The sequence below is a fragment of the Microcaecilia unicolor genome, chromosome 13 (assembly GCF_901765095.1).
Source record: "Microcaecilia unicolor chromosome 13, aMicUni1.1, whole genome shotgun sequence".
Taxonomy (NCBI): Eukaryota; Metazoa; Chordata; class Amphibia; order Gymnophiona; family Siphonopidae; genus Microcaecilia; species Microcaecilia unicolor.
In genome coordinates, this window is record NC_044043.1 from 56,240,485 (window position 1) to 56,263,212 (window position 22,728).

A 22,728-nucleotide genomic window follows, 5' to 3' on the forward strand; every position below is an offset into this window, starting at 1 on the left:
TTTTGATCATGGGAATTTCTAAAACACGACTTCCGTACAGCAAAGAATACTTTACCATCATTATTGTCATTATCATCTACATTAGAAATAGTGCTGTCCAATTCATCACTTGCATCTTCATCTTTATATTCATAAGTACATAAGTACATAAGTAGTGCCATACTGGGAAAGACCAAAGGTCCATCTAGCCCAGCATCCTGTCACCGACAGTGGCCAATCCAGGTCAAGGGCACCTGGCACGCTCCCCAAACGTAAAAACATTCCAGACAAGTTATACCTAAAAATGCGGAATTTTTCCAAGTCCATTTAATAGCGGTCTATGGACTTGTCCTTTAGGAATCTATCTAACCCCTTTTTAAACTCCGTCAAGCTAACCGCCCGTACCACGTTCTCCGGCAATGAATTCCAGAGTCTAATTACACGTTGGGTGAAGAAAACTTTTCTCCGATTCGTTTTAAATTTACCACACTGTAGCTTCAACTCATGCCCTCTAGTCCTAGTATTTTTGGATAGCGTGAACAGTCGCTTCACATCCACCCGATCCATTCCACTCATTATTTTATACACTTCTATCATATCTCCCCTCAGCCGTCTCTTCTCCAAGCTGAAAAGCCCTAGCCTTCTCAGCCTCTCTTCATAGGAAAGTCGTCCCATCCCCACTATCATTTTCGTCGCCCTTCGCTGTACCTTTTCCAATTCTACTATATCTTTTTTGAGATACGGAGACCAGTACTGAACACAATACTCCAGGTGCGGTCGCACCATGGAGCGATACAACGGCATTATAACATCCGCACACCTGGACTCCATACCCTTCCTAATAACACCCAACATTCTATTCGCTTTCCTAGCCGCAGCAGCACACTGAGCAGAAGGTTTCAGCGTATCATCGACGACGACACCCAGATCCCTTTCTTGATCCGTAACTCCTAACGCGGAACCTTGCAAGACGTAGCTATAATTCGGGTTCCTCTTACCCACATGCATCACTTTGCACTTGTCAACATTGAACTTCATCTGCCACTTGCACGCACATTCTCCCAGTCTCGCAAGGTCCTCCTGTAATCGTTCACATTCCTCCTGCGACTTGACGACCCTGAATAATTTTGTGTCATCGGCGAATTTAATTACCTCACTAGTTATTCCCATCCAATGCTGTCCAATGCTGTCCAATTATAGAGAAGGCTTTCACAAAGTTGAAATAATTGTCTGCTGTTCTAACAATTTTTCTTCTGATGGCAAATTCCGTTTAAATACCTTTGAGAATGGAAGCAAGAACGTCAAATATTTGGGAACCCTTCAGTCTTGAGGCTAGACAAGCAGATTTCTTTTCTAAATACCATCAATCAGTGGACAGTCACCCCAATGTACAAATTTCCATGGGATGTCCAGTAGTCTGTTGTGGTAGAGACATATGTCTGTTCACCAAAAATTGCTACCAGCTTTAGCTTCATCTCCACTTTAAAGTGACTGAATTCATCACCGTTCAGTTTGGCTGGAGACCAGTAACCAGTTCAACAGGCAACTTCACTGTTTTCATAGGCTATAGTCACTGAACAGCAAAATTTAAGATGAGATGATCCACTGTTTGCATGATGAGGTTTGCAATAGCAAAATCCTGTTCCTGGTTTTGCTTTCATTTGGTTCACTGAGGAATCGTTGTTTACATCTTGCTTCCACTTTTACTTTTAACTGCAAGCATCATATGTAACTGAGTAAAAGTAGTAAAAACTGGCAAAATTATTACTTCAGTAAAAGTAACAAATGTTATCCTGTACTTCTTTACAAGTAAATGACAAAACTTTTACATACGTACAGTAACTAGTTACATAGACTTAGTTACTATACAACACTGCTCACATCTCTGCTCTAATGCCTGACACTTGGAAGAATGGAGTCTTGAGTGTATCCACACCGCAAAGTTTTGATGAAAGATTAGAGAGGAGAAGGATGAAGAAGAGGAGAAAAGAGATCATCATCAGCTCCCAATAAAATGTGCTGAAGAACAGTCAATAAATTTTTTCTCCCAATTTCTTGAATGAATTTCTTCATCTGTAAGGAATGGGAAAAAAGAAAAACCGACCTTCTGTCTTCCCTGCAGTGCACTTGGTTTCACTTTGTCTTCTCTGAATTACACGGTAATAAAGAGACGGAATAGCAGATGCCACATATCTCCCAATTCAGAGCAGTTCTAACTCCTCTGGAAGCAACTCTGGTGGTGCAGAACAGGAAGAATCCTCTTCTCTCTGTCTACAACTTGACCACACATTTCTTGCATCCTTTTCACCAAGAATATTGCACACTTAATCACAATTATATCACAGAACCAAGATTAAAAGCAACTATTACAATGGCAGAAAGACAGCCAGGTGCAAGGCTGCTGATTTGTGATAGGCGACTGCCTCCTTGTGGCTGCACAAGGAACAACTTTTAAAAGAAAGAGAAAAGGCTAATAAATCATCAGTTCCAAGAGACTTTAAAACAATCATTCATTCATTTCATACAAAATTATACAAATAAAATTAAAAAAAAAAAAATAGATCCTACAGGGATCAAGAATATTAACATTTTGATCATTTGCTCCCCAGTTATTTTTCCCCACTGTGTTTTCCTTTTAATTTATATTATACTGAAATATTCCACTTATTTGTCAAATGGCAGCAAATATATTCTGATTGGTGAAATTCATTTTTAGATCAACTATGCTACAAGTCAGTCATTCACGTTAAAGCCCCCAGCATATTCCTTTGAATCTGATGCACGCCTGGCCACGCTGGGGAAGACCACTGAGATACATTTGTGATGTTCAATTAACATTCCAGGCTGTATCTACTGTTTATGCTTTCCAAAAATACTACGACAAGGGGGCATGCAATGAAGATGAAGGGTGGTAAAATTTAAAATGAATCAAAGGATAATTTTTCTTCACTCAATGCGTAGTTCGACTCTGGAATTCATCCCGGAAAAAGTGGTTAAGGCGGTTAACTTAGCGGACTTTAAAAAAAGGGTTGGACGGCTTCCTGGAGGAAAAGGCCATAGAATGTTATTGAATGAATGTGGGAATAATCCATTATCTCTGGGATGGGCGGAACAAATTGCTTGTTCTTTTGGCCATTGTCAGTGACAGGGTGCTGGGCTTGATGGACCCCTTGGTCTGTCCCAGCATGGCGATACTTATGTACTTATGTAAGGTTTCTTCCATTTTAAAAGGGAAAAAAAAGTGCCATTTACAGCAAGATGCCTCATCATTATTTATACATTTATTCCAGTACTTTTAACTCACTCACCAGACTTAGTAAATTTTTGCCTGCAGTGAATCCTATTATAATCTAGAGACGACGTGGTACAGCTAGATACTGTGCAACACTAGGGCAAAGCAATTCCACAGAACCAGATAAACTTGGCACTGGAACCTTCAGCACCACATAAAATGCTGGCTACAAAGAGTGTGGATACAATGCAGTTGTGGAGATCCTCTCATCACAGCCTTATTTTACCCATCTCAGTGCCCACAATCCACAGTATCAGAGCAATCACTCTCCAGCATTCTCTTTGCTACTGGTCTCAGCCCAACAATAAAAGCATATGGAGATGCAGCATCTCAGTACAAACCTACACACAGGACCCAGTCTCAGGCAGAAGCTTTTTGAAAATGTCACTGCTATGAGTGCCCCGAAGGTGGCGATGAAATGTGGTATCATGGCAGACAACTCGTTGCTTCATAATGAACCCTTCCCATTTTAAGACAAATACACCTTGAGTTTATTTTGACTTTTGAATGTTTTATCGTTTTTCTACTGGAAAGAAGATACAGGGTATAGAATGATGGCTGAATAGATTAACAGCTTTTTTCCTTCACTTTTGATGGTCCATTATACCAATTTTTGATTGTGCTATTGATGGGGATTAAAATTGGCATGGAAGCTCTTTGCAGCTAGGTTTCTGCCAGTCCTTAGACTGCAGCTCACAAGTCTGTTTTATCCCTTCAACACAAAGCAGTGTTTGAAAATGCTAAAAGAGCCACTGGACTAGAGATTGGCCATGTTTTGTGGCATAAATGATAACTGATCTTAAGATACAGGTTTCAGAGCAACCGACCTCTGCTCAGCATGTTATGTCTATTCAGAACCAAGATCAGACTCTCCTTCCATTGATTCATAAATGTCACAATGCACAAATGGAGCATTCTTCTTTCATCTTTACACTTGCAATAGCCGCTTGTTTTCATATCATTTATAGAGGTCCTTTAACTAGGCTGCAGTAAAAAGTGACGTTTTTCCTGTGTGCTAAGGCCATTTTTACTACAGCCATAAAATGGCCAATTTTTTCTTTTTTGCATTAATGGCATGTTTTAATGTCGAATTAGCACATGGCCATTTAAAAAGATTACTGTATGAGTGCTTACCACCACCCATTTTGTCGGTAAGGGCTCACATTCTAATGTGGATGGGCTGTTTAGCGCAGGAATACCCACTCCCCATCCGATACGCCCCCTCCAAAAGAAAATCCCAAACATTTGGCTGTTACTGCAGGACACCTGAGCGCATTCCGTAGTACGCCATTTTAGGCTGCGTTAGGTGCACATTAGCGCCTAATACAGCTTAGTAAAATGGCTCCTTTTTTGGGCATTCCTTACAATGCCTTATACATCCGGTCAGGACTGCCTGAGATGTTTTTTAAGCTATATAACTTGCAAAAAAAAACATAACAAATCGATGTTATCAAATAGTACTAGAACAAGGGAAACTCCGTGAAACTAATTAGTAGCCAATTTAAAATAAATTTAAGAAAGTGTTTTCCCCCCTCCAGTCAATACACAATTAAACTATGGGACTGGTTACAAAGAAATAAGCCATTTTCTGGCAAAGCGTTTACTTTTCTTATTTTACCATTTTAGTTTCTTACTATTTTACTTATTTCTGTAATCTGCCTAGAACTGTGAACAGCAGAATGCAGCAGGGTTCCCCAGGACTCAGTAGCCAAAGAACAACAGGAAAATCCAGTGACCAAAAGTTTATGGGCCCCAGCAGCTCAAGAGAAAACAAAAGAATATAACTAATGCCTTTGGAAATTTTGTGGACCGCAGACAGTACATTTTCCAATCTCCATTATCCTCAAAAAAAAAAAAAAAAAAAATTCAGAGGTAAAAAGCATCTGCAGTGAAGGCTCAGTTCCTTCCTTCCAGTGATTCCATAACCTCAGCAATGCACCAGAGGTTCATTCTCATCGTAACTAGAAGAGAGAGTTGTAATCTTTGTGCTACAGGTTCTTTTTTCCAGCTCAAAGAATTTAAAATCACTCGGTACTCACATACATATAATCTATAGTATAAGTGAAACTTACTTCCGGAGATGTTCGTGCTCTTTCAGAAACAGCTCCGTTCTCCTGTTGTTGACACCAGACCCAGTTTTATATGACCTGATAAAGAAATATGATGCTTGTCATTCTATGGAAGCAGAGATCACTGCAGTCATACCAACTCTTTCATGTGTTATAGTTCTACTAGTAAAAAAGCCCCGTTTCTGATGCAAATGAAATGGGGGCTAGCAATGTTTTCTTCTGTGTGCATGTGGGAGTGTGTGTTTCCCTGCCCTCTGGCCTCTCTCCCCTCCCCCCTCTGAGTCCTTCACTGTTACAGAGCCAGCGATTTGATTTTGTGCTCTGCTGTTTTCCTTCACTGACTGTGTTACAGAGAGGGCGGGGCAGACACCCATAGGGAAACCAGATATCTCGCCCCCTTCACACTTCCGGCTGGAGGCTTCATAGAACGTTGGTGTTGCCTTTTATATAGAGAGATATTCTCAAACTACCTTCTACAGAGTGAGAACTGGTGAAAGTTTACCACTTAAATACACCAGTTGTTCCTCTACGCAGTAATGCACACTGACTCAGGGCTGGGAATGGCCTTACTTTTCAATCTCACCGACTCCTGTGGTACAAAACACTTGAATTTGACCCTTCTGATCAACAGGGATTGGGCACAAAGCAAAGACATGCTTGATCCCAGAAAAGACAGATCATGTCACCAGAGCCATCCCTGCTGGTCACAAATAGGGTTACCATATGTCCCCTTTTAAGAGGACATATCCTCTTTTTGGACTTCTTCAGATATGCCCTCCAGGATTTTTAGTTTTTAGAGAAATGTCCTCTTTTTCTTCTATGTGCCTATGACCAACACACCTAGCCACATAATGAGAGACACCATCTGTGGTCTATTAGCCAATGGGGGTGCTAAAGAGAGGGAAAGGCACTGATGATCTCCTCTCTGTTTCCCTGCTGGTTGAATCTGTCACAGGAATTTTGTTTGAGCAACACAACTTTAAGCACATGTCACGCACTGATATCTCAGAAGCCAGCCAAAGTTGTTGAAGGATATGTGCTCTTCTGATAAGTATGTTTGGGCTCAGACTCAGTCAAACTCAAATCCTGAAGTTTTGTAAGTAAGTCACTGTTTGATGTGTGTTCACTAACTAAAGGCTACAATTAAATATTGCTTTACCAAAGGTAGCAAACATTTTAATTTTTTCTGTCCTCTTTTTTTTGTCTCCGCAACTATGGTAACCCTAGTCACAGAGCAATGCTCATGAACCCCATCAGGATTAATGAGCTTTACAGTGTTAATGGAGCATACCTTGTGCTTGGGGAAAGGGGCAAGAAAAAAAAAAGTCTAAAATTTTAAAGAGACTAAAGTTTCAATAAGTAGAAATCCAGCATATTGCATCGTTTGAAATTATGGTCAGAATGAAGCATTTGCTGTACTTATGGACCCTATTCTCTAAATTTAAGATTGGGAGAAAGCCCTATATATGCATGCAGTACGCTAATCCCTTCAAATGTGCACTAACTTACTCAATATCTTTCCGTACAGATCCCAAGAGATCTTCTCTCTCTCGTATCGCCAAAAAATTTGCTTTTGTTTTATGGAACTCATGTGTGTAATCCTGTAAGGCAATAAAATATCTATATAAATAATTCTTAACCAAGGAACTCAAAAGAAAGCAGTAGGGATGTGCATTTATTTGAAACAACATGGAATATCTCATGTCATTTCTTGTCGTTATCAAGCGAAAAAGAGCATAAGGCATACACACAGAAAATTTGTGATTGTTTGTTGTTAACAGTACATCCTTTTTGGAAAGAGTGCATGTTCTCTTTCTGAAAGAGCGTATACTTTTGACGGCAGTCCTCCAGAAACAAAAAAAAAAAATCTAAAAACCCCTCCGAACAAAATAAACATTCTTGTATATGTCGCGGGAAATGACACAAAATAAAAGTTTTCTGGCTGCTCACGCCTAGAAAGCAGCACAGGAGCTGGTAGGAAACACACTGCTTGTAAAGGAAGCCCAAAAGGCTTCCACACGAGAAGTATCCAGAAAGCAAGTCTTTATTGGGGCACCAACACAACCTCTTTTCTCCTCCCCTATCTCACACTACTCATATCCGCCGATTACCTATAAGGATATCACACATGTCACACTGTCCACACGTTTCATTTTATTTTTACATGATGCTCCACATTTGCTGCGCTTTTAGGCTGTCCATTATTTTTCATCTGTTTTTTTTTTTTTAATCCCTTTTTGGGGGTATCCACAATCTGTCCCTCATCTTTTGAGCTGCTTGTTCAGTCTTCAGTTTACCTGACTCCATCCGCTGTTCCCTGGCATAGCCCATATATAACGTTTCGCTGCATTCTGCAATCTCTAAGTGCCTTTTTTTGCATTGTCACTTGAGCCTGTTGCATCTCTCCTAGAACCCCCCCCCCCCCTTTATTTAATCTGTTTCCACTTTTGCTTATTTAAGGTCTTTTTTTTATTTTTATTTTTTTAAGATGTAACTTTTCACTTTTTCTAGGCAATTATATTTACAATACCATGAGATTTAGATAATGCCATCATGTTTCTTTTAATAGAAATTCTCATCAATAGATTGCATTATATTTACAACTGGAATAGTAATTTGTCGGGCATTTCGACAGGGCTAATACATATTCATAACATGCATTTAAATACACCTCACTTATAACACAATTTCCTTTTTGCAATTCAGCTGAGATGCCTTTTGGTGCCAACACGCTCTAGTGTGTGCATCAAGTAAGGTGAGATTTTATTTCCACTACCTTTTTAAGCACTTTTATAGTAGTTCATGGCTAGCAGCCTCAAGCTTGTCTACATTTTCTTAGATCGAGTATAAGCCCATGTATTTTTTTTTTTTACCATGGCAGCGTTATCTATGACTGCACTTATGGTGGCTAGGATCACATATAGGCATTCTCTCATTTTTTAAGAGTTCTAAAATATAACACACACACCGTTTCTATATTGTTTCCTGTTTTTTTTTCTTTGTGGGCACTCTGATTATATCTGTTATGACAAATACCCAACATATTGCAGTATATATATTTTTATAAACCTTTTTTTATATATTTTTATATATTTCCTCAGCAGGCTTTTCTCTTCAAGCAGCTAACCTCTCCCGGCAATATCATTACTCTCATTGTTATCACTTCAGAGCATGTATGGCAGCCTTCAGTGAACTACACTTTGTCATATATTCAATACACAAATTATTGGCTCCCAGAAGCTGTTAGAATCAGGCGCCCAGCTAGTTTGGCTGTTCCCAAGGTCAGTTTTTTTATACACTTACGTGGCAGAGTATATCCTCAGAGTCTCTTTATGCTATAATTATGTGGCTTTGTTTAGTGCAAAGCATATATCATATCACAATGGGTACCCTCATTTCATTTCTGATTTTTCATTTTTGGTATCTCCTTTCTGTATTTATACAAAGATTACATTGGTCATCTTAGAGGAAGATTCGGATATTTCATGTTTTTAAAGATATTGATAAGAACATAAGAGTAGTCAAACTGGGTCAGACCAATGGTCCATCCAGCCCAGTATCCTGTTTCCAACAGTGGCCAAGCAAGATCACTAGAACCTGGCAGAAACCCAAATCGTGGAAACATTCTATTCTACAAATCCCAGGGCAAGCAGCTGCTTCCCCATGTCTGTCATAATAGCAGACAATGACGATCATCTTTTGTTTTCCTAATATGATTACCATTTATCACTATATTTAACGCTTTTATTGACATTATATGTTTTATCATATTTTTTAAATTGTTTTATTGCACTTTTTATGCTATATGTTTTATATGTTTTTATATGATTTCTTATAGTATTTCTTAGTCTACATCATTTATTTTATAAAAAGTTTCTACAGTTTTATACCTGACCCCTGAAGCAGGCAGGCTTCCCCCACTGAAACACGGCATTCACAATTTGAGACACAGAGATCAAACCCCACATACCATGGCTTAGGAGCAAGGGTTCATTACTGTCATGGTATATGTGAAAATATCCCATTTGAAGACACTGTCCTGAAAGGAAAGCCTTTTAATATAAAAATTACAGTGATTTTAATAATCCACCTTTACTCGGCTGATATTTTTACACACTTTTCTGACTCCATATGCAATTTTTCCTTTATGATCCTTATTTTCTACCTCTGCTTACACCCTATGCTATTAAGGTGTTTTAATGTGTATTGCGTTGACATTGTAAGAAGTATACTCTTATTTGAATATTTTTACAATGGTTATTATGTATTGCCTATGTTTGACCTTATTTTTTCTGTACACAGCCTTGGATGAATTTCTTCAAAAAGGCAGGAAATAAATCCTAATAAATAAAGCATTATCCATGCAAGTCTCTTCATATGCTAATACCATGTTTTTTTTAGGGCATGGACAGTAATGCATTTCGATTTTGACATTTAACTGAAGACTCACTGGTGGATTCACAATAAGTTCAGCCAGCACAAAGCCATACTATATATTTGGTGGCATGTAAAAGTGTAACAACAAAGCCATAAGACAATTATACTTCGCATAAGAACTATCACCCTGTAAATGTAAAACTACGTATATTCTGTAAGAAAATCAGAGGTTGCTTATGAGTTACATTGTAGCATTTACAGATGTATATGTCTATCACCTCTGATTTTCGGTTTTCAAGACAAAGTACCTCCAGAAGTGAGTATGCTGCAGTCCTGTGTTACCTGCAGAATGTCCCGGTGCCGTTGCAATGTATGCATCAGGGCTGCATTAATGGAGGTCACACCTGCAGTGCTGCTGTACTCTGTCATTTTGTCATTCACCCCAGTGAGCTATGGAAAAGAAAGATTTCAGTTGAGGTCCAAACGAAACATTAAGACGTTTATCCAGCTTCCCTACACCCATTAGGCAGCATGAATTACTATAAAGGACACACCACAGTAAATGATGTTTAAGAGTCATCTAAATGACCAATGCAGTATTCCATGGACTCTGTGGAGCACCACATAATTTTCCAACAAAAGAACAGTTTATTTTATTAAAATTTAATATTCCGCTTTTACAAACGACAAGGCAGTTTACAATAAAATAATAAAATAACAAAACTGGAAAGGAACTACAGTCAATAAGAAAAGAGAATGATAGAAAAGAGAGAAACTGAGGAGTAAAGAAATAGCTGCGGAGACCCAACTGCACTGGGCTGAAAACAGGATGCCCACATGTCAAAGAACACCTAGAACCCACTTGGGGCTAACCCTGTGGCCACCTAGGTATATCCAGCACTGCTAGGCCTACTACCACCTGTGTAGTGCTCTACTCTGGTATATCTTTACACTCTCACCTAATGGGTTATGCTTGTCTCTGGGCGACTCTCCCATCCGCAACTTAATTCCCCAGTGATTTCTAAGGACACTGGGGCCACACTTCCAGGGGTCCCAAGTTCCTAGAAAGCACCCTCAGACCCAAAACACAAACCACCAGGATTCTTAGTCAGTCCAGGACAAACAGAGCTAATAAATGAAATGATTTATCATCATAACAAGTCAAAGAAGTGAATGGATGAATAGGGTGTAATTAGCGGACAATAAGTTAAATTAAACAGGAATTTGATTTATTTTATTTATTTATTAGGATTTACTTACCACCTTTTTGAAGGAATTCACTCAAGGCGGTGTACAAAAAGAATAAATCAAACATGAGCGACAGACAATTACAGCTGTAAAAATATTCAAATAACAATACAAAGTATGGCATAGTATACTACTTACGTCAACACAATATGTAATAGAACATTTTAATTGACAGTAAGCAAAGATGGAACATATAGATAGGTAAGAGAATAAGAGGAGTTAGAAAGTAAGGGGACTAATTTTAAAAAAGCTGCACATGAGGTCAGAGAGAGGGTTAACATATAGATAGGTAAGACAGTAAGAGGAGCTGGAGAAAAAGGTGACTAATTTAAAGAAAGATGCACATGAGGTCAGAGAGATGGTTAAATATTATCTCAGTTCGGGCAGGAGTGGATAAACATGTCCTGCTGCAGTACGTGCAGCCCGTCTCACTCCTTGTGTGAGACTAGCAAGTTAGTTACTTCTTCCATTAAAGGCCTGGTTGAAGAGCCAAGCTTTCACCTGCTTCCTGAAGTAGAGATAGTCTTGTGTTAAGTAGAGCCTTTCAGGGATATCAATATTAAACTAAACACTTATTCACTACCTGAGTAGTAATTGGGGAATTCAGGAAAATGAACTGCTCACAGTCTTTGAACAAAGTCTCAGTATAGAGGTCTGTACCTTCCACACTCCCACTCTGAGACTAAACATTTCGAGCAGATTCAGAGCATAAACACTGAGAGACTTCTGACCAACAGCAGTGCAGAATACTTTTCCTCAGTTTAGGCAGGAAGAAGAAACTTTCTCTTCTGTAACATCTTTACAAAGGACAGACACCATCTGCTTGCCAAACAAGGGAAATGCACATAAAAAAACAGATATACTTACAAGCACACCATACCATTAAGAATTATCAGAAAAGGCCTTAGTAAACAGGTGAATTTTCAGGTCCATGGGCCGTGAAGGATTCACACACAGTGTGTATATTTCCCCATATAGAACCTTAGGATGTGAACTTGCAGCTTGCTGGCTCCAAATAAAGGACTCTACTATCGAGACTAAGCAGCAGTTCTCCCAACTGAACCAGTAAGGTCCCTATCTATTTTAGGAACTCATCACGCATGCATGAATTTCAGACCTATGTGTAAAGTAAGCTTCTGCAAATTTCTGAAGCCTTTTGATCTAGTCCAGCGATTTCCAAATCTGTCCTGGGACAACCACAGCCAGTCAAGTTTTCAGGATATCCACAATAAATATTCATTAGACCAATTTGCATACACTACTTCATTGGTATGCAAATCTATTTCATGCATATTCATTGTGCATATCCTGAAAACCTGACTGGCTGGGGTTCTCCCAGGAAAGGTTTGGGAATGATTTATCTAGTTATTATCAATTCCTCAGCATCAGAAAGACCAACGATGTTTCCAACAAAAGTGAGCACAACAAAATGACTGCCTGAAGAGCATGGCTTATTAAAATTTTACTTCTATGTTTCATTAAGTTCATATTTCTTTTTCATAAGTAGTAAAAGATTTATCAGGCTAGTGCCTGCATATGGACACCTGCTGTAGGTACCTTAGTCAACAGCTGTTCAATCTCAACAGCCATCGTCTCAAACATTCGGTCTTGACTCGATCCATTCAAGAGCGGAGTTGTATCAGGACTGTAACAGGAAAAGGCAACACAGATATTTATTCTCTAGGAGGCTACTATAAACCCAGCAGTGAAGCAGTCAACATTCTAACTTACTAAGAAATATTTTCTCATCAGGTAAAACCTAATTGTAACTATTTACCTTCTAGCTATCTTTTGTAATTATTTTTATTTCATTTTAATTTATTGCACTTACTATTTGCAAATTTACCTAAATCAGAAGGTGCAATACAACTACAATACAGTACAAATAAGACTGACAACTCATGAACTTATCCACTGTTTCAGCTCACTCCAGCAGGAGTCATCTCATTTGACTCTCTAAAACTTCTAATGGAAACTACCTGAAGCTGCAAGTCTACCAATGTCCATCTTTGATGACAATATTACAGTACTAACATGAATAAAAGACTTCTATATTAGCTTTTAAAGTCTGCTAAGATCCCTTTTCTAGACTAGTTCATTTCTGAATAAAGATAAAAGAATTCATACTTTGATTGGTAAGAGCAAAGAGCTTTGGTAAAGTAGTTCAGCTCTAAAGCTTACTGTTATATTTGTAGTAATTAGTACACAAAATCATTCTGAATCAAAGGGAAGGGGAGAGTACAAATACAGGGGGTGTGAGGTTTATATTGATCCCCATAGAGTCTGGTTCTATCCTCAAATGACACTGGCTACAAGAAAGGAATGGCAGAAGCCCATCAGAAAATGAGGTACCACATGTTCAGTTTGCTAAGCTCCTTTTACAACACTGTGAAATAAGCCCCAGGCAGGGTTCAAGCAGTTGTGTTCGACTCCCAAAGGACTGGAGAGGTAATGCCCCTGTAGGCAGGTAAGTGGCGCAGAAGAGGCTTCTTAGGTTTAAGTCATGCATTTGATAAAACCACCCTGCTGTAGTACAACCAAAGCAGTTTACATATTATATACAGGTTAGTCTCTTTCACTTCACCTTTTCGCCATGCTGGCTGTCATTTGCTCTTCCTTCCACCTTTGTTAATACGTGAAATATATCTGGACTGAGCTTCCACGATGGTATTTTTAAACAATGTTCATGCCTAATTTAAAGTCCTAATCTTTGCGGCCAACCCTTTTAGCTTCTTTTTAACCATTTTCCTCAATATAGTCACTTTTGAAACTTAAATGCTACCACAGTAGATTTCCTTAGTGACTTCACTCCAAATGCCATCTCAAATTTGATCATGTTATGATCACAGTTTCCCAGTGGATCCAACACCATTACCTCTTGTATCATACCCTGCATTCCACTAAAGACTAGATCTAAAATAGCTCCCCCTCTTGTCATTCTTGGACCAGTTGTTCCAAGAAACAGTCATTTACTATATTTGCTCCAGCAATTACTCTGGTGAAGAGGGAAGAAAGAAGGAAAGAAAAACAAGCAAAATGTATAAAAAACAAAAAAAGAATAAATGAATGTTGTAGCTGCCTAACATTTCTTTGAAATGCTCCTCACCTGACCAAACTACCTAACCACATTGCCTTCAATTACCACACTTTAGTAGGTACCAGGAAATTAAGAAAAGCCATATGTGGAACTGGTACAAGTCTGGAATCAGCTGATCCAATTATATTGCGTGTGACCTTACACAAGCCCCTTTAACTTCACCCTTCCTCCTGCCAGTGAGGAACAATAATGAACAGTTCTCTTGCTCTTTTATGTCAGAAGCCACGCAGTGAAGCCCACTATTGAGAAGGCTATCAAGACTATCTACCAAAAAGGCTGACTGCACATGTTTCTTTGATGTGCTCCAAGATCTTCTGTTATCTTTCTTATACTACATCTGAGATATTTCTAGTAAGAAAAGAAGCAATTCTTTTCTCCCTCACTGGCAGTATCAGTCACAGATGCAGGTGCTGCTTGGATTTGCCCAAGACCAACAGTTTTTTGGATCATGACGTCAGTATCAAATGTTTTTTAAAAAAAGGAGGAGGGGGGGAACAGCAAAATCATCAAGCTGCATGGGCCAAAGGTTCTTTAACTTGGCCTGCCTGGATTCAGCAGAAGGCAGGGACTGGCCTGGAGAAGAGATACAGCAAGAAGCTCAGTGCCAGACATGGAGTAGAGGCTGGGGATTGCACAGATTTTTAGACTACCAGAATAGGTTCACATTGAAGAGAAGTTTGAGAAGCCTTGCTCAAGTAGTTTTTCTGTGCCATGTTTACAATTTCACATACTACTATTCTTAAAAAGTCTCTGGCTGCATTTTTTTTAATCGATTATCCAACCCTTGAAAGAGTCAAAGGAGTGGCCATATTCTTTACAGTGGGCTACCAGCGGTGCTCCAAACTTGTTATTAGATACACATGATTTGTGTTCACTCAATCGCACAGAGAATTTCCGCTGGGTTTTCCCCACATACCATTTCAAACAAGGACACAGCAGTACATGACTCTCTGGTACTCCAGAACTAGAGGGCATGAACTGATGTTCCGGGGTGTCGATTTAGGAGTAACTTCAGGAAGTAGTTTTTCAAGGAGAGGGTGGTAGATGCCTGGAATGCTCTCCTGCTGAAGATGGTGCATGTGATAAACTCAAAGGATTCTTATATGAAAAGAGAATGGAATAAAAACAAACCAAGTGGTTCTCAGACAGCAACTGTAATAATTGGGAAATAAGGCCAGTAAGCCGAGCATACTTCTACGACTAGAAATAATACGACTAGAAAGATCTGGATGGGCTGAAATGAGCTTCGAAGGCAACTCCAGTAGTTGAGGAATAAGACAAATGTCTATGCCCTGAAAATGGCAAGAAAAGATCAAGGTCAAGTATTCATATGTTATATTGCATTACACCATATGCTATGGGGTCGATATTCAGCCGGTGGTGCTTAACATTTTGCTGATCACCGCCGGCGTTATGCCCAGAAATTCTATGCTGGGCTATGTCTGGGCTTCAGTTTTGAATTTCTGGGTTTGTGGAGCCGGCTAAAGTATAGCTGGTTAAGTGCAATTTCCTTAGCTTCTGCAGTAGATAAATCCAGGAATTGGTGGGTTTTGTCCATCTACCAGCAGGTGGAGATAGAGATAACAAATTGAAGGCAGTGATACCAGACGACCATCTCCTCCTTTATTCAGTATATCTCTATCTCCAGCAGGTGGTAGACGGTTCATCAGCAGCTCCTAGAATGTGCACCATTTTACAGGCGCTGGCCAATGGGGTGTCTCCTTCTCAGCTGATGTCGGCTCCCGAAGTTTCTCGCCCTGCGGCATTTCTGAGTGTGTTGGGGGGGTCCAGTTCTTCCCTTGGGGCTCCTTTGGGTGCTATTTCTGATTTTCTGCCTTGGCTTAGTGTTTTCCAGATTTTGGTTTTTGTTTTGATTCTTTTGTTTTGATTTTTGATGGTGCTTGGAGTCTCGTGACGTCATGACCCACTGATCCGCGATTGGCGTTTTCCTCTGGAAGAGTAGTTTAAAATTTTTGACACGCCATTTTGTAAGCCTGCTTGCTGGCTTCGGATGCCATGGGACTGTAGCTCTCGGGGTACAGGAGGATTCAGTATTTACACACCCGCCCACTGTGATCTGTTTTGCTGGGACTTCTTCTCGCATTCATCATGCGTTTTTTGTTGCTGTTCCAGGTCAGACGGTGAGGACTCTTGAAAAAGCCTAAGCAAAACGGGTCCGTCAGGACCTCACTCTATGAGAGAACATTAACGGAACAGCACAGCACAGATAAATGGTTTTGATTAATTTATTATATCACTGAAGAAGTTTAATGAGAGGTTTTTGTGCCAATGATTACTTTTTCACTGTGGGCTTAGAGCTATTTGCTGTTTTTCTGGTTGAAGTAACCGAGTCAAGCCACAGTAGTATGAGGTTTTTCCTCTCATCTGTACAATAACGTATATGTGCATAGACACAGTGGTTTGAAAGTGTTTACATGAGATTCACAGTGTGTTTGGTTATATAACTGATTTAATCGAGAAGTTTGAGAAGCCTTGCTCAAGTAGTTTTTCTGCACCAAGATTACAATTTTGCATACTACTATACTTAAAATGTCTATGGCTGCGTTTTTTTTCCCTAAACTACTGTTTCTTGAGCTGATGGAACGTAAATACATACTAAAATAAAACATGAATAACTGTAGCTGACTAACAAGTTAATCAAGAGTCTTGTAGGACTTCACCATGGGAAACCAATTCAACCTATTAGAGAAACAGATGCTGAATCCCACTGTTTGCTGGATTCCTCAGGAAAGAATGATTTTTAGTAATAACAAATTTATCTCACCATTTTCAGTCCTCAGACTTAGCCACAAAAGAGCTACAGGAACAAATCTCTTATGAACATGGGTGGATTTAAGATTTTGATGCTCATAGGCAGGACTGGACAGCAGTGCAGAGGAGAGGTTTCTCCCCCAGATATCAGAGATCATGGCTCTAAAACAAGTGGAATCAGGCTCTTAGTCCAGGTATTCAATATCTTCTAAATTTGGCACTCTAGGCAGTTGCTTATCCCTATTATCCAGGCTTGCCTAAGAGGAAAAGCTAACGAGGTTAGATTCTTCAGCTTGGAGAACAGACAGCTGAGGGAAGATAGGAAAGAGGTCTATAAATCATGCAGGAGTAGAATGGAGTAAATAAACTTGAACTGGTTGTTTACTCTTTCAAAAAGTACAAACATTAGAGGATGCACCATGAAGTTAATAAGTAGCACATTTAAACCAACCAGAGAAAATAATGCATAATTAAGCTCTGGAATTTGTTGCTAGAGGATATGGGGAAAGAATTTAGCACAACTGTGTTTAAAAAAAGGTTTGGACAAGTTCCCAGAGGAAAACTTTATGAACTGTTAAGGTAGATGGATTCCTTTGGATAAAGAGCATTGAATCTTTCTACTTTTGTGGATTCTAGCAGGTACTTGCAACCTGGATTGGTTACTTATGGAAACACTGGGCTTGACAAACCTACAGTTTGACCCGGTATGGCTGTATGAAAAGAAAAATGTTTTGTAGTAGTAAAAGCTCAGGGCCAACCCACAGTATAAAGCACTAAAAGCCCTAGTAAACACCATATATACCGTGTTTCCCCGAAAATAGGACATCCTCCGAAAGTAAGACCTAGTAGAGGTCTTGCTGAAATTTGAAAATATAAGGCCTCCCCCGAAAATAAGACCTAGCAGGGGAGGCTTTATTTTTCGGGGAAACATCGGGGTCACCCCCCCCCCCCACCCGAGATCGCCGGCTCCCCCCCTCGATCAGCGGCTCCCCCCGCCCTCAGTCGCTCCCGGAACTAACCTCTTAACCGCTTCCTTTCACCTTCGCACTTGCCGCAAGCAGCAGGTTTGGCCACTCCTTCCTTCCATGTCCCGCCCTCGCCTGACGTTACGTTACGTCAGGCGAGGGCGGGACACGGAATGAAGGAGTGGCCTGCCCTGCTGCTTGCGGTGAGTGCGAAGATGAATGGTGAAAGGAAGCATTTAAGAGGTTAGTTCCGGGAGCGACTGAGGGCAGGGGGAGCCGCCGATCGAGGGGGGGAGCCGCCGATCTCGGGTGGGGGGGTGACCCCGATGTTTCCCCGAAAAATAAGGCCTCCCATGAAAATAAGACCTAGCAGGTCTTGGGGAGCAAAATTTAATATAAGACAGTGTCTTATTTTCGGGGAAACACGGTAGTAAACACCATATGTATAAAACACATCCAGAACAAAAATGAAGTGTTGCACTACCTATACCTGTGGCGCCGGGTCTCTCTGGCATTGCTATGGCTGTAACTGGTGCATAGTTTACTGAAGGATACCAGCTTCACATCCAGTTCATTCTCCAGCTGCCGGGCCTGCTTCCTCAAATCTATTTCAGAAATCCAACAAAGTAATTAGGAACAAACATGCTCAGAACCTGTACTTTGCAGGTAACAATATAAAACTAAAACCAAGTGGGAACAAGAGGGGGGAATATAGGAATAGGACACTAACAGCTCTTTCTGAAGATGATCTGCAACGGTCAGCATTAGGACTACTACTACTATTATTTGTATAGTACTACTATATATGCACAACAATGTACAAAAACATAAAGGAGACAATCCCTGCTCGACAGAGCTTACATTTTATTCAAAGACAAACAAAACAATAAAGGATTAGGGAGTTTCATTTATTACAGGAATGATTAAAACATAGATATGGAACAAGTGAATAAAGGGTTAAGAATTAAAAGCAGCCTTTAAAAAAGGTAGACTTTTAGCCTGGATTTGAATAGGGCCAGAGACAGAGTATGGTGTATTGACTGAGGAAATCTATCCTGGGTGAATACTGCAGCAAGCTAGAAGAAAAAGTCTGACGTTGGCAGTAGAGGAGAAGGGTACAGATAAGAGCAATTTATCTGATGGAGTTCCCAGGGAAGGGTGTAGGGAGAGATGCTAACTTAAGTCAAAGTGGTTTACAATTAACAATTTCAGTACACAATATTACAGACATATAGTTCTACTATAATAAAATCTCCAACATCAATGAAAATACTGTTTAAACAACCAATATATTAAAAGTTTACGAAAAGCAAAATAAGAGGCGGCTTTATGAAGTTCTTCAGGCAACAAATTCCAAAAATAAGGGCCAGCATATGAAAACACTCTTTCTGGTTGTTGTAAGCTTAATAAACATCAAGATCTGGGAATTGAAAAATACTCTTTTGCTTTTGCGAGAAGCATAATTCCCACTGAAGTATATTTTGACTTGTCAGAAAGACAGACTGGCCATCCCAAATGATACAATTTATAAACCAGACACAGCATCTTGAAGGTGACAGATGCTTCCACAGGCAACTTGTGCAGTTGGTACAGCACGTTTAAGTCAGTAATAAGAGTCTAAACTGTATATGAAAATGGCTAGGAAGCTACTGAAGCAACGAGGAGAGAGGTTATGTGAGTATAGCGACACTGACAAAAATTAAGTCCTGCAGCAGAAGTTTGAATAAAGAGATGGTTCAGTGGGAGACCTGAAAGAAATAAATTGCACTATTCTAAGCGAGAAGCGAAGACAGAGTGGATAAGGGTTTTGGTAGTGTATTCAGAAAACATAGGAAAAATTTTATGCAGAAGAAATGTCAGGTTTTAGCTATCCTATGAAGGAAGTTAAGAATTTGGAGCCTTAATGTACTGGAACTGTGCATTTCATTCAGGTTGGAGGAATATTGATATTAATGATTTGTTTGTTTTGTGTCAAGTGTTTTTATTGTTTTTACTACTATGTATATTTTTATGTTTTCTGCCAAGAATAATCGAGTGTGTGGATTATAAAATATTAAAATAAAAGAAATATAGAATGTAAGAAGAGGAAAGGTAGGTTAAAGAGAAAAGATATGAAGCTCACTCTTGGCCATGTTCAGTTTCAGACAGTGGTAGGACTTTCAGGCAGCAATGTTAGACAAGCAGGTTAAGACTTGGGCCTGGATTCATGGTGAAATTTCTGATGTGGAGAGGTCAATCTGAAAGTTATCGCTGTAAAGATAGTACTTAAAACCATGGGAGTAGATCAAAGTACTAAGGGAACAAGTAGAGAGAAAGAAGAAAAGAGGTTCCAAGACAGAGCCCTGAAGTACACTGACTGCTATCAGAGGAGGAGTATCCACCAGAGTACACTCTAAAAAGTCAGAAAGATAAGACAAAAACCAACACAGAACACAGCCCTGAAATCTAAATGAGGACAGCACATCAAGAAGTAGGTGGTGATCAACAGCGTGAAAAGCAGCAGATAGGTCAAGAATGATGAGGAATGAGTAAAGGCTCTTGGATCTGGCCAGAAACAGGTGATTTGAGACTCTGCAAGGGTGGTTTCTGTAGAATGTAGAGAGTGAAAGCCAGATTGTAGTCAAGCAAGAATGGCTAAAAATGAAAAAGTCAAAACTGCTGTGATAAATAGCAAATTCAAGTAGCTTGGAATGCGAAAGCGAGGAAGAAGATGGGATGACAGTTGAAAGGGCACATAGGGTCCAGGGAAGGTGATGTAATCACAGCATGTTTTCAAGGCATCAGAACAACTGGGATGATAGGGCTGAATAGAAAGGGTGAAATGGGATCTGAGGAACAAGCAGTGAGTTTGGAATAGGATAGATGTGCAGTTTCCTCTTCCATGATTTTAAAAAAGGATGAAAGAGTAGCAGGGGTTGAAAGAAGGTTGTGAGAATGAAGTAGGGAAGGGGGGGGGGGTAGGCAAAACAGAGTTGCCTTGACAGAGAACTCAAGATTAACCTTGTTATGGAACTACTCAGCCACAGTGAAGGGAGAACTGAGGTGGAAAGTACTTTGAGGAGGGAATTCAGTTTGGCAATGAGAGGCAAAAAAGTTTGCCAAATGGACAAATACTCTAGTGTGGCAAGAGCAAAATGGAAGGCGATCAGAAAGACTCTGAAATGTATTGTCAGCATAGGCATGAGATTTTAGTCAAAGGTGCTTTCAGAGTGGGCACAAAAAGTAGCTGAGATCTGGAAAGCCTTACAGAATGAGGAATAGGTGAAGTGAGTTGATTTGGAAGGCCTGAATTAGGTTTAACATCCCCCAGTACAGGGGGCAGTACAGGGGGCAGAGAAGGTATACAGAGAAAAGCAGGGAAGGCGTGATGACTATGATGATGAGATGTGCTCACACAAGCTTAAGATAAATGAATGAAAGAAAGAAAACATTGAAGCTCAAAAGTTGAGGGAAAGGTAGAAGATAAAATGGCTTGTAATGAAAACTGAAAATGTGCAGTGGTAAGAAAGTTTACTAGAGCCATAGGAAACAGAAGGGACAATACAAATTTGTGACATCTTAAAATAGCAGTGTACTGACAACGCTAAAAATGCAATGAAGAGTTGCCATTACCTATTCATAGCAATAAAATTCAAGTGAAACTGATTCAGAATAAAATATGCTAGCTTTCTCCATTACTCTGCTAATTCTTCACACGTTCAGGAGGGTTAAGAGTATAACTTATATTGCTCATTGATATCATGTTCTTATATTGAATCTCAATACTAAGAGTTCAAGTAAATTCCAGTCCAGAGTCCAAAAGAACATGGTACTTCCTGGATTCTTTTACATATCTTGTTACTTGCAGTTATGAAATACAACCTGCGTACATTTGCTTCATTCAGGGTCCAAGTTATGTGAAAGCACTGCGTCCACACTTGTACAAGTTTCTTTTTCATCCTAATCAGCTACATATTTACGTTACTAACGTAGAATAACATTTATACATAACATTTAATACCTACAAACAACTCCACACATAAATGCACGTATTACTGTTTCCAACAGAATTTGTCGCACATAATTGCGCCCGTCCTACTCACTAACCTTGTTGGCTTCCCCCGCCCAATCCCAAGGACCCCCATGGGTATCCCGTTGGAATCACTTTACTCCAAATAAGAGTTCGCTCCAGCAAAGAGTGTATCTCTCTCTCTGATCACTCTGCCCCAGCTAAACATCTCAACCACTTTCTCCTTCCTCTGCCTGTATCCCTCCTTTCCCGAATTCGCGCGTCAGAATAAGGAAACCATTCACCACCTCCCTACCCCCGAGAGCTGCCACCTCACCTTCCCAATAGTTGCTGCTTCCCGTCGCCATCTTTGTTTTCCAACGTCACCGTCGCCGAGTCTGGGTGGGCAGGGAGATAGAGACAGGAAGATGGACAGAAAGTCTCCTCAGCACAGAGAGCGGCCTGAGTGTGCAAGGAGGTGTCTCTTCTTCTCGCACAGCGCCATCTGTTGCATTGCATTACAAAAACAAGTTCAGCAGTGGAGAGCGCGCCGTTGTGGTGGAGTGAATGGTTTGGGTTGGAGGAGCTTAAAAGAGGTTTGGTGATGACTAAGGAAGGATTAGGAATCAGTGCCTGGAAAGGTTTAGGAATATGTAGTATCATGAGTGGGAAAGGGAAGTGAATGATTGCCTTAGTGGAAGGGAAATTATGAGGGTCAAGATTGCTGTAGATTGAGTGGATAGGAGAGTGAGTTTCGGGGGCAGAGTGACTGCAGCAGAAGTGGAATGAGCACTACAAGCATAGGTGCCAACTTTTCAAACTGAGTGAGAGTGCTAAACACAACGTGAAGGCTTTTAGTACCCACTGGCACCCACAAAACAAGCTCCTGTGACGGAAGGAAAAGGACGGATTGGGATTGAGGACTAATATCAGGAAGTACT

At 40.1% G+C, this 22,728-nt stretch overlaps 1 protein-coding gene across 3 annotated transcripts in view; it reads right to left on the reverse strand.

Moving 5' to 3' along the window:
• Nucleotides 1-22,193, reverse strand: part of GOSR1 (golgi SNAP receptor complex member 1) — a 66,430-nt gene extending 44,237 nt beyond the window's left edge. The window contains exons 1-6 of one of the 3 annotated variants that reach the window (XM_030222313.1): nucleotides 22,125-22,193; nucleotides 18,290-18,404; nucleotides 12,523-12,610; nucleotides 10,060-10,167; nucleotides 6,850-6,941; nucleotides 5,344-5,418 (exon numbers count right to left, since the gene is read on the reverse strand). In XM_030222313.1, the coding sequence (XP_030078173.1) occupies nucleotides 5,344-5,418; nucleotides 6,850-6,941; nucleotides 10,060-10,167; nucleotides 12,523-12,610; nucleotides 18,290-18,404; nucleotides 22,125-22,155 (509 nt within the window). In that variant the 5' untranslated portion in view covers nucleotides 22,156-22,193. Of the gene's footprint in view, nucleotides 1-5,343; nucleotides 5,419-6,849; nucleotides 6,942-10,059; nucleotides 10,168-12,522; nucleotides 12,611-18,283; nucleotides 18,405-21,885; nucleotides 21,988-22,124 lie in introns of those variants that run through there. The other 2 variants (XM_030222312.1, XM_030222314.1) reach the window with 2 other exon arrangements.
• Nucleotides 22,194-22,728: the final 535 nt, after the last annotated feature.